Source organism: Bos grunniens, chromosome 9 (assembly GCF_055505025.1).
Source record: "Bos grunniens cultivar Pamir isolate PY7600 chromosome 9, Bosgru_T2T1.0, whole genome shotgun sequence".
Lineage (NCBI taxonomy): Eukaryota > Metazoa > Chordata > Mammalia > Artiodactyla > Bovidae > Bos > Bos grunniens.
In genome coordinates this window covers 32,902,157-32,914,622 of record NC_141173.1, presented here as the reverse complement: position 1 = coordinate 32,914,622, position 12,466 = coordinate 32,902,157, and the positions used below count along the sequence as shown (strand labels likewise).

The window sequence follows — 12,466 nt, the reverse complement described above, 5'->3', positions numbered from 1 at the left end:
TTGACCTTGGGAATACTTATTATCCAAGTACTCATTACAATATGTATTACATCACTGATGCTGCTCCCTGCACCCAGGACCATTCCAATCATTTCTGAAGATTTCAAGCTGTTTTAAGTTGAAGTAGAAACAACTCCTCAGGGTACATATAAAAGTCTTGGGAGTAAAACAAAGTAAGAGAAGAGGCACTGAGTAGCACTGTGGCACTAAAATGAGTAACTTATTCTTTTCCAATCTTTTTTTTCCAAATTCTAACATAAAAAGGAAGAAATTTGCATGCAGCAAATAAAGATGGCAGGCAGCAGTCTGGTTGAAACTAAATTTGTTTTAGACTACAGACCTGATAAAGAAGTAAGGCAGAGTAAGAGACAGATAAGAAGAGCAAGGTTATGAAAAACTGAAATAAATGACAACAGCAAAAAAAAAAGTGGTGGGGCAGGGGGAGGATCTAAGCAGAGCTACAGAGGTGAAAAGTGAACACGAGAAAAATTCTCAAGGAAGTGTTAGAACAGAGGCTCTCAAAGTGCCCTGCACCAACAACACAGGCAGTATCTGGGACCACCCGTCAGAAATGAAGCCCACCCCAGACCTACGCATCAGAAACTCTGGGGCTGGGGCCCAGCACCTGCGGTTGTACAAGCTGTCCAGGTGATTCTCATACACATAAAAGTTCAAAAGTTGCTACTTCAGAGGCAGGGTAATTTGGGATTCAGTGATGAGCCAATCAGATGACATCCTCATGGAACTTGTTCAGAGGCCTCCCTGGGCTTACCAAAATGTCACTTCAGACTGAGATGGGTCACCCTCCTCCTCTGGGCACGTGAGTCACATCAGGTGGGGCAGCCCAGCTTCAATGTATGCAATGATCCTTATTAATAAACCAAATGAAACGAGGCTGCTATAACGAAATACAGTTTACTAATTTAAGCACTTTAAAATATTTATGTTTTAAAAGGACATGTTTTTAAAGGACTAAGAAGCCTCTTGGAGTGTTTTTCTTTTAGTGAATGCCTTATTGGTGCTAAAACCTATAACTCTTGGGACTTCTCTCAATGTCCAGTGGTTAAGACTTTGTCTTCCAATTCAGGGGGTACAGGTTTGATCCCTGGTCGGGGAACTATGATCCCACATGCCTCATGGCCAAAAAACCAAAACATACGGTAGAAATTATACTATAAATTCAATAAATTCAAAAATTCAATGAAGACTTAAAAAAATAATAAAAACCTATAAATCTTAACTTTTTATAGAAATATATTCCTAAAAGTTATCATTTGCTTCTCTTATGATTAATCAATAACATAACAGAACCCTTTAACATATTTAAAACCTAAATAATTTTAAAATAAGAGAAAATAAAAAAGGCTAGTTTTGTCTTGAATTAACATTTAAGTGCTGGTCTTAGCTGAGGAATACACTAAGAACCGTGGTTGGACATACTAGCTTTGAGGACAAGATCTGAGGCTTGCTGTTGTAAACGTTCTCTGGCTGCTGCCAGCTCACTTTCCACCTCCTTGTGCCTGCTTAATAAGGCCATTTCTCCCTCCTTGGCATCATCAAGCTGTTTTTGAAGAACCTAAGAAAGATCAAATAGCCATTGTCAATATGTAAGAATGATACTAGGCTAAATAATTCATATAAACTTCCAGCAGCAACTATCTCCTATTCAAAAGTCAAACTTAACAATACCTAGAGTTTTCTATCTGTATTAGTGACACATATCTTGTGATCTTCATGTTGGCTATGCAATCCTTTCTAATATATTTAAATGCTGCACAGATATTAAAAACACACCTATGAAATTTTCTATGCCAATAAAACTAAGAGACTTTCCATAGAGACTCTTTGGCTTTTTTTTTTTTTTTCCAGAAATTGTTCCATACCCCTATTTAATTCAGGTTTACAAAGCAATGTTAATTTTTTGTTCAGTGTCTGGATATCAAAGAATGTACAGACCATCACTAGTGAAGGGAAAGGAAAAAACACAACTAAAGACCAGTGTTTTTAAACTTCCCAAATCACTAGAAAAATATTAATATATTATTTAAATAAAATCCTCCTGTAAACAATCAACAAGGTTTTAAGCTTATCTTTTTGGGCCTTTAATATCTGAAATTGTTATAGGAAATAACAGCTACAGGGTAATAAAGACTGTGTGTGTGTTAGTCACTCAGTCGTGTCTGACTCTTTGCGACCCCATGGACTGCAGCCCACCAGGCTTCTCTGTCCATGGAATTCTCTGGGCAAGAATACTGGAGCAGATTGACACTCCCTTTTCCAGAGGAACTTCCCAACCCAGGGATCGAACCCTGGTCTCCTGTATCGCAGGCAGATTCTTAACTGTTTGAGCTATAGAGAAGTCTTAGTAAAAATAAATAAAGTCCTAATAAAGATTATCCTTCCACTGATTTTCTCACAAAAGTAGGAAAAAATGCCAAATTTAAAAAAAAAAAAGTGGTCTAATCAAAAAGAAAAAGACAAAACTGGGGGAAAAAAAAATCCACGTGTTGAATGTACTATTCTTTACTCACCTGAACATCGTTCTCCGCTGTAACCAGCGCTATTTGAAGCTTTTGGCATTTGTCACGGAGACTTCCGGCTTCATCCTGTACCATCTGTAACTCTGTCTTTAATTTTCCTATGGTTTTTCGCAAAATTGCTTCTTGTCCCTGAAATTCTTTTCTAAGATCTGCTTCCTTTTCTTTGCTAGCCTGGAGGCTTTCTGCTGTAAAAAGCTGTGACCTTTTCAAAGTATCCAGCTCATGTTCATAAAAGGACTGAGCTTTATGCAGCTTGCCTTCATAATCCTCAACGAGCTTCTTGCGCTCGAGCCTGAGCTCCTCCAGGGTCTTATTTAAGGCCTCCACCTCCATCCGGTGCAGCTCCTCTGCTTTCTCCTGCCCCTTGTTGACTGAGGCACTGTGATCCTGCTGGCACTTCAGCAGCTCTTGGATCTCCCGTCTGTGAGCGGTTCTCAAATCTTCCAACGCCAACCGTTTGTCTTTTTCAAACTGTACCTGGAGTTGTCCAAAACTCCGTAATCTTTCCTCAAATTTCCTTCTAATCTCCTCAACTTCTCTAGACATGGTTACTATGCGCTGGACATGCTGGGCTTCTGCACAAAGCTGCATGTCCTCCACTCTGTGCTTATAAGCCTCAAATTCTGTCAAAGCCTGCTGCTTCATTTTTATGTGATCTTCTAAGGATGCTTCTAAAACTTGAATCTTTCTCCTAAGGTCTAACTCCTCGGTTACTCTGCTTTTATACTGCAATATTTTCTCTCTTGTTTCTGCAAGAATTTGTTGGATTTCTTCTTCATGAGCATCCTTGAGGGCTTGAATTGCAGATTCGTGTTCATCATTTTTAGTGTTCAAAGCATATATTACCTGCATGGTTTTGAAGAAAAAGGAATAAGAATCCAGTAGTAAACCATATTATTTTCTAATTGTTCATTCATTCATTTGGGTCGGTATTTTTTTCTATGTACATAATATTAGCTCTGATAAATATTAAATATTGAAACTTCATGTATAGTTTTTGTACTCACAGATTTACTTGGCAAATTTACTTAGCCCAATCTTAAACTCTGTATTTGAAGACTTTTTAATCAGAATTTTAAAGCATTCAAAATTAAGGATTTATTTTTTTCCTAGAAATGAACAGTAAGGATGAAAGTGACAAAGAAGGCTACCTGGTCTATGAGAATGGAGTTTTCCTGTGGCCCCATCCACCTTGGGTAACCCCACATGGCATGGCTCATAGTTTCATTAAGTTACACAAAGCTGTGATCCACCTGATCATTTTGGTTAGTTTTCTGTGACTGTGGTTTTCATTCTGTCTGCACTCTGATGGATGTGCAAGCTTCCTGATGGGAGGGGCTGGCTGTGGGGAAAATTGGGTCTTGCTCTGGTGGGCAAGGCCAACCTCAGTAAATCTTTAACCCAATTTTCTGCTGATGGGTGGGGCTTTGTTCCCTCCCAGTAGTTTGACCTCTACCCCTATGACCTCTTCCAAAAGGATTTATACCAGCCCACCGAGCCTCCCAGGATTGCTGCTGTCAGGGTCAAGCCTGGCGGGCTGCAATCCATGGGGTCACAGAGTCGGACACGACTGAGTGACTAAGTACAGTGCATGAGGGGATGCTTTAGGTCTTCCCAAAGGTCTCTTTCAACTGCTTAAAGTCTGGTATATTTTAAATGTAGAAACTTCCTTTTCTAATTCCCTATGCTCTGTTTTTAAATCCGATCCTTTTCACTCCTAAGTGGTCTCACAAAATTCAATTAGCACTTTTGTGTTCACCTCTCAAATGCTGTGGTTTTATTCACTGCCTAATTTTCCTTCTGCTTCCAAGCAAGCCAAATTCCTAGAGCCAGAGTGTTCTGAGTACAGGTCTTTCTTTACATTTTCATCCTTGGGTTTTAATGATTCCACTGAGATTTCCTCACCTAATTCCAATGACAACATGTTCCCTTTATAGCAACACTCCCACTCTTTATGTTCCTTGATGTCTTTCGTTACAGCACTGTGGTCCAACAGATACAGCCACAGCTGTTACTTAAGACTTTTTAGAAATGTGCCTACTTTTTTATGAAGTAAAAAGACATAAACATAAAAACTATACACTCCAACAATCCAGAAGCTAAATATCAGTGTCCTGGAACTTTGTTCATTTTAATGTGATCTTACTCTGGATTTAGAAATGAAATCCAACACCAAATACGTTTGCAATTATACAGGGGCTTCCCTGGTGGCTCAGATGGTAACGAATATGCCTGCAATACAGGAGACCCAGGTTCAATCCCTGGGTCGGGAAGATCCCCTGGAGAAGGGAATGGCAACCCACTCCAGTATTCTTGCCTGGAGAATTCCACGGACAGAGGAGCCTGGCAGACTACAGTCCATAGGGTAGCAAAGAGTTAGACACGACTGAGCGACTAACACACATAAGGATAAAATACACACCAAGTTTCAAAGCTTAATACAAAATAAGAATGTAAAATTATGGTGCAGAAGTGGCACTTTTTGTAGAGAACTTGTTTATGCAGCCGGAGGCAACTGAGAGCACCTGGCTCTCCACAGGTCCTGGGAATTGCAGATCCTGCTGCTAAATCTAGGCTGGCACCTGCTAGGCCTGCAGCTACACTGGCAGAAGGAAGAATTCACCCTGGAACTACCCCACTGCAAGGACTTCACTCTCTCTGCACAGGGCTCTGTCTTAGACACCCAGTCTCCTGACCATACTTCACTAGGTCTGCTATATCTATTTTCTTACAGCATGAATGACATGTAATTATACCAAAGGAAAACAGATTGAGATGGCAAGATACCTTCTGTCTGGCCACAACTACCCTTTGTCCTACAAGGACCACAGGAAGCTATGTGCACAGAAGGGAAATAAAAGCTTATTCACAGTGTCTCTCTTTTTTTGAATAAACCTAATTCCAAATTCCAAGTTGTGTTCCTAATGAGCTAACACAGATCCCCATGGAAGCCTCCTTTACTTTACACATTTAATCTTAAAAGTAGCCTACAACCAAGAAAGCTGGGTGGTTTCCTATTCCCTTCCCTCAAGGTGATACCTGTCTACCACACAGATACAAAAAAGACTGGAGGGGGCACTATGGGAGAAGACACCAACTAGCCAGAGAGAAGTCCATCTGCCAGAGGGCCTAAATCAGAGCTGGTCTAGGTCACAGGTTGCAGGCCTTCCCAGGGCATGTCTGCATGCATTCCCTCTTCATCTTACTAAGCATGTGGAAGAAAAGAGATCATCCAAAGAGATGCCATTCCCAAAGAAAACAAGTCACACTGTCATCACTATGCTCCAGGAAATGATCTTGAAAAGGACCAGACTAAGGAATATAAGGAATATATAAGGAATCCTATATAACTGGGGATTAAAAGGGAGAGGGCAGCAATATGTGAGCTTCCCCTCGTCAACTATTGAAATACCCTTCTCTTTTTTTTTCTAATTTAATTTCCCTCTGATCTTTGAGAGTCAGCTCAAGTTCTAACCTCTTTTAGTAAGTCTTCCAAGACCACGCACATTCATGAGATTCTATTTTTTTTCTTTATACCCAATGTCACCATTTCCTTACTACCACTCGTTCCTGAAACTTGGTAAATGTTATATGGGTTAGATTTGGGGGTCCCTGACCAGAAGGCTGGACAGTTGGGTAACAATGTTAGAGAGCCCAGAAAGTAGCTGAACATTACAAAAGCTCAGGAACACATAAAAATGTGAATAAAAAGGTGAAATTAAAGAGGATAGAGGTTATGAATTAAAGCATTAAATTAAAACAGAATTTAAGAAAAGTAAACAAAACATCTGATAAGTAATAGGGAAATATTATGGTGAGGCTTTCTATTTCTTCTTATATTCTAATCCAGGGATCAGCAAACTAGAGCCTGAAATCCAGATATGGCTGCTGCTTGTCTTTTGTAAACAAAGTTTTATTGGAGCAAAGCTATGCCCATTCCATCATGCGTGCCTACAACCGCCTTCCCGCTGTAACGGTAGAGTTGAGTAGACGTGGAAAAGACTTTATTACCAACTCTTCTTCTAAACTATACATAGCTATCTTACCAGTCAAAACTGGCAGCCAAAATTTTTTTTTTAGTGATTTTGCACTGGCTTTGTTTACTCTCTACTAAACAGTCCAGGCTTTGTACCATACATAGAGAATACCAATTATGTGATTCTGAAAATACACAAAGTAATATAATATCATACTGAAGATACAAGATATATTTGTATCTTCCAGGAAAAGCAATGTTAAAATAAATTTCTAAAAATTTTAAAATGAACAATAAAAAGATGCCAAGTACAATAACAATTAACAGTACCAATAACAGTTGTACTTATGCCAAGTACAATTAGCAGTGCTGTCATAAATAATTTAAAATATACTATTTAATTATATTATTTTTAAATGAGTTAAGTACCTTAACTATACAGAGTGTTTTCCAATTGCTCACTTTTCTACATAATTACAATTACTAGGTAACTATTTATTAGTATGTTTATCTGATTAAATACTAATTCTCAGATAAAGGTAATACAGATGGTTCCATGTTCTTTGAACACATAGAAGATACATGACTTGAAGTAACAGAATGGACTCAAATGGAAATTTTGACCCTAGGTAAAATAATTTCTCCAAGCTTCAAGTTTCTCAGTTAAATGGGGATCATACTTATTCTACAAGTGACGTTGTTATAAGGTCAACTTATCATTGACATTTTAAAATGATGTTATATAAAGCTGTTTTTAAAAAATATAAAGCACTATAAGATATAGAGGCCTCCTTATTAGTTACATCATTTATTTTTCAGAGAGAACGAGACCAATTTTAAAAGAAACTACAGTAAGTGATCATAATCATCCATAAAATTGGCTATCATTTTCCACATAGGAAAAGGAAATTTTCTAATGTCTCTTTTCATAAACTATTTTAAAAGACATTAAGAGCCATTTGCAATTTTCCTGGAACTATGAACATTCATGGAATGGGACAGTACAATCATTTCCACAATTTCATGCAATTTCACAGTTCCATTTTATGCCAATAATGCATAATTTAACTATACATCACATGATGAATAAGCAATTTTGAGTAATTTTTATTTTTTCTATGAAGATTTTCAGATAATCTTGCCTGCAGATAAAATGAGAACAATTCTACATCCTAGTTTTTAAAATGCTACTCCAGCTCAGTAGCTCAGTCATGTCCTACTCTTTGTTACCCCATGGACTGCAGCACGCCAGGCTTCCCTGTCCATCACCAACTCCCGAAGCTTATTCAAACTCACGCCCACTGAGTCCGTGATGCCATCCAACCATCTCATCCTCTTCCTTGTCCCCTTCTCCTCCTGCCTTCAATCTTTCCCAGCATCAAGGTCTTTTCAAATGAGTCAGTTCTTTGCATCAGGTGGCCAGAGTATTGGAGTTTCAGCTTCAGCATCAGTTGTTCCAATGAATATTTAGGACTGATTTCCTTTAGGATTGACTGGTTAGATCTCCATGCAGTCCAAGGGACTGTCAAGAGTCTTCTCCAGCACCACAGTTCAAAAGCATCAATTCTTCAGCGCTCAGCTTTCTTTATGGTCCAACTCTCACATCCATAAATGACTACTGGAAAAACCATAGCCTTGACAAGTGGACCTTTGTTGGCAAAGTAATGTCTCTGCTTTTTCATATGCTGTCTAGGTTGGTCATAATTTTTCTTCCAAGGAGCAAGCGTCTTTTAAATTCATGGCTGCAGGCACCATCTGCAGTGATTTTGGAGCCCCCCAAAATAAAGTCTCTCACTGTTTCCCCATCTATTTGCAATGAAGTGATGGGACCAGATGCCATGATCTTAGTTTTCTGAGTGTTGAGTTTTAAACCAACTTTTCATGCTCTTAGGTAAAAATAAATCTCTAGTTAGGTAAAATGATACTTAGGTAAAAAAAATCGCGTCTGAATAGTTCTCACTGTTGACTGCTGTGAATTGAACTGTCTCCTCTCCAACCCCACAAAAGCCACGTGGTGAAATCCCTCACTCCCGGTATGATGTTGCATGGAGATAACGGGACGTAATGAAATGCAGATGAGGTCATGAGGATGGGGTCCTCACAATGGGACTTACAGCCTTTATAAGAGACACAAGAACACTTGCTTCCTTGCTCTGAGTCTGCTACATGAGGACACAGCAAGAAGGTCTACGGTACTTTGTTATGGTTGATGGAGCAAATACATTGGCAATATAAACATGTTCTCATTAACAGCTAACTCATTAGTAATAAAGTATGCTCACTGGAAAGTATATTACCTTAAAATATTTTAAGTGAACCTCAATTGCTGCACATTATACAACAGGTTTAACACTGCTAAGGTGAGGGAATTGCTGAATAAAGGATGATACATTCACACAATGTAATACCAGGAAAGCACGGAAGAGCACATCTCATTTAGGAGGATATTTCAAAGAAAAAGCTTTGCGTATAAGGCAAATGCACCTGTTACTATATACAGTTAGAGCCAATTTTATACAGAGAAAACAATGAGTGTGCATGTGTGCAGATACATATTTCAACTATTTTTAATATTTTTAAAGATTTATTTATGGATTTGTTTATTTTTGGCCATGCTGGGTCTTCGCTGCTGTGTGGTGCTTTCTGTAGCTGCTGAGAGCAGGGGTGGGAGGGCTACTTGCTAGCTGCGGTTCTCGGGTTTCTCATTGCGGGTGGCTTCTCCTGTTGCAGAGTACAGGTTCTAGGGCATGGGGGCTTCAGCAGTTGTGGCTCAGGGGCTTAGCTGCTCAGTGGCACGTGGGATCATCCAGAAACAAGGATCAAACCCATGTCTCCTGCATTGGCAGGCAGAGCTTCAACCACTGGGCCACCAGGGAATCCCCAGATACATATTTAAAAGTGTACCACAGCTTTCTTACATAAGAAATGTAAGATATACGTATATACAATGGAATATTACTCAGCCATTAAAAAGAATACATTTGAATCAGTTCTAATGAGGTGGGAGAAACTGGAGCCTATTATACAGAGTGAAGTAAGTCAGAAAGAAAAACACCAATACAGTATACTAATGCATATATATGGAATTTAGAAAGACGGTAACAATAACCCTGTATGCAAGACAGCAAAAGAGATATATAGAACTGTCTTTTGGACTCTGTGGGAGAAGGTGAGGGTGGGATGATCTGAGAGAGTACCACTGAAACATATATATTATCATATGTGAAATAGATCGCCAGTCCAGACTTGATGCATGAGACAGGGTGTTCAGGGCTGGTGCCCTGGGATGACCCCGAGGGATGGGATGGGGAGGGAGGGGGAAGGGGGGGTCAGGATGGGGAACATATGTACACCCATGGCGGATTCATGTCAATGTATGGCAAAAACCACCACAATATTATAAGGTAATTAGCCTTCAATTAAAATAAATTAATTTAAAATAAAATAAAATGTTAAAAAAAATTTTTTTTAAATGTGTAAGTAAATTAACCAAATTTTAACTGAGGATATTAAGTATGACTAAACCTTCTGTAATGAATGTATTTTACTATGATAATCAGAAAACAAACCATTTAAAAAGATTAACACTAACAGTGCTAAAAGGATGAATCAATACTCGAAATGCCTTAGCTGCAGATAAACATAACACTGAAAACGAAAACAGAAAATTAAAGGAACATTAATTACGAACAGATACCCTTCAAATTTCCTTAAAAATCACTAACATAAAACTGATTTATAAAAATTATCCTTAAACTTTTCCAAGAATATTGAACACACATCCTTACCGCAATACTTTTAAAAAAACAAATAAACAGATATTTTGAAGAAAATGTAAAAAACTCAATTACCTAAAGTTTAACGGCTCATTAGCAAATCTTTAATGGTCAATTCCTACTTTGTTCATTCTTCCCTTCAACAAAAAGTTACTGCACACCTGCTACACGCCAAGACCTGTAACTGGCACAGAAAGCATAGCAGTGAACTGGATTCGTATGTGCAGTGTCTACTCTTGCAGCTTCGTGGAGACTGACCTTAAAGAAATATTAACCCAGTGAGTCAAAGTGAAGTTTTGTTAAGTGTTACAAAGGAGGAGAAATAAAAAATGGGTCTTTGCTGGGGTGCTAGTCAGTTCAGTTCAGTCCAGTCACTCAGTCGTGTCCGACTCTTTGCGACCCCATGCATCACAGCACGCCAGGCCTCCCTGTCCATCACCAACTCCCGGAGTTCACCCAGACTCAGGTCCATCGAGTCAGTGATGCCAGCCAGCCATCTCATCCTCTGTCGTCCCCTTCTCCTCCTGCCCCCAATCCCTTCCAGCATCAGAGTCTTTTCCAATGAGTCAACTCTTCGCATGAGGTGGCCAAAGTACTGGAGTTTCAGCTTTAGCATCATTCCTTCCAAAGAAATCCCAGGGCTGATCTCCTTCAGAATGGACTGGTTGGATCTCCTTGCACTCCTAGGGACTCTCAAGAGTCTTCTTCAACACCACACACCACAGTTCAAAATCATCAATTCTTCAGCACTCAGCCTTATTCACAGTCCAACTCACATCCATACATGACCACTGGAAAAACCATAGCCTTGACTAGACGAACCTTTGTTGGCAAAGTAATGTCTCTGCTTTTGAATATGCTATCTAGGTTGGTCATAACTTTCCTTCCAAGGAGTAAGCGTCTTTTAATTTCATGGCTGCTGTCACCATCTGCAGTGATTTTGGAGCCCCCAAAAATAAAGTCTGACACTGTTTCCACCGTTTCCCCATCTATTTCCCATGAAGTGATGGGACCGGATGCGATGATCTTTGTTTTCTGAATGTTGAGCTTTAAGCCAACTTTTTCACTCTCCTCTTTCACTCTCATCAAGAGGCTTTTTAGTTCCTCTTCACTTTCTGCCATATGGGTGGTGTCATCTGCATATCTGAGGTTATTGGTATTTCTCCTGGCAATCTTGATTCCAGCTTGTAAGAGAGGGTGGTAATGTATGAGTTTCCCCTTATTCTGAGTAAAACGCTTACTTTATATTAATCAGAATCTTTAAAAAATTTTTTATTGATGTACAGTTGATTACAATGTTGTATTAATTTCTGCTGTATAGCAAAGTGATTCAGTTATACACACACACACTTAAGTGTATGTGTGTGTATTCTTTTTCATATTCTTTTCCATTACGGTTTATCACAGGACATTTAACCAGAATCTTAGTCAAAATGTTAAGAACATTTTTACCAGAATGTGTTTTAGTCTAAATGTTAAGGGGAGAGCTATAGCAATAGAAGGGTCACGAAGAGTCGGACACGACTGAGGGCCTCACACACACACACAGAGATACAGTAACAGGGTGAAGGAACCTAAAGTGACAGACACATCGATGGGCTGGCACAGGACTCCACGAAGACAACGACGCGCTCTGGCCTTAGGAAGGTTAGACACTGTCCATACTGCAGAGACACTCAGAGTTGCTGAGCTGGACAAGATCCAGGGGGAGAAACTACTGAGGAAGAATGAAGGGGACCAAGGCCTGGGTCTTGGGTGGGGTTCAGAGGAGGCTGAGGACACGCAGACAGAGGCAACCTGCTGAGAGAGACGGGCTAGAGTGGAAGCCGGGCATCACAGTTCTAGGTGCAAGGGAAGGGCAGGGGATCTGGTCAAAGCCTGCAAAAAAATCAAGAAAATGAAGACTTGAAGCCCCTGCATTCAGAATGCGTATCTCAGAAATAATCTTTGAGCCAGCACATTCGGTAGAGTGGTAAGGGTGGAGCAAGTGGACAAGTGGAGAAAGTGGATGAGTGGACAGTGAGTGAATGGAGGCAATTTAGCTGGAGAGCGAAAAAAATAAAAACCTCCAAGAAACAGTTGATAAAAAAAAAGAAATACAGAGGGACAACTAGAATGATGGATTTGGAGGGAGCAGAGTCCAGTCAAGGGAGAGGTTCTTTTTTGTTTTTTAA

General features: G+C 39.6%; 1 protein-coding gene across 11 annotated transcripts in view; it reads right to left on the bottom strand.

The window, feature by feature from the left end:
* Positions 1 to 12,466, bottom strand: part of FAM184A (family with sequence similarity 184 member A) — a 123,986-nt gene that overhangs the window by 69,008 nt on the left and 42,512 nt on the right. For 10 of the 11 annotated variants that reach the window (XR_015132727.1, XR_015132726.1, XM_086317109.1 and 7 more), the window contains exons 2-3: positions 2,532 to 3,386; positions 1,441 to 1,576 (exon numbers count right to left, since the gene is read on the bottom strand). Coding sequence is in view for 8 of the 11 variants with exons in the window: in XM_086317109.1 (XP_086173235.1) it covers positions 1,441 to 1,576; positions 2,532 to 3,386 (991 nt within the window). In the remaining 3 variants the exon portion in view is untranslated. Of the gene's footprint in view, positions 1 to 772; positions 869 to 1,440; positions 1,577 to 2,531; positions 3,387 to 12,466 lie in introns of those variants that run through there. The other variant, XM_086317118.1, reaches the window with a different exon arrangement.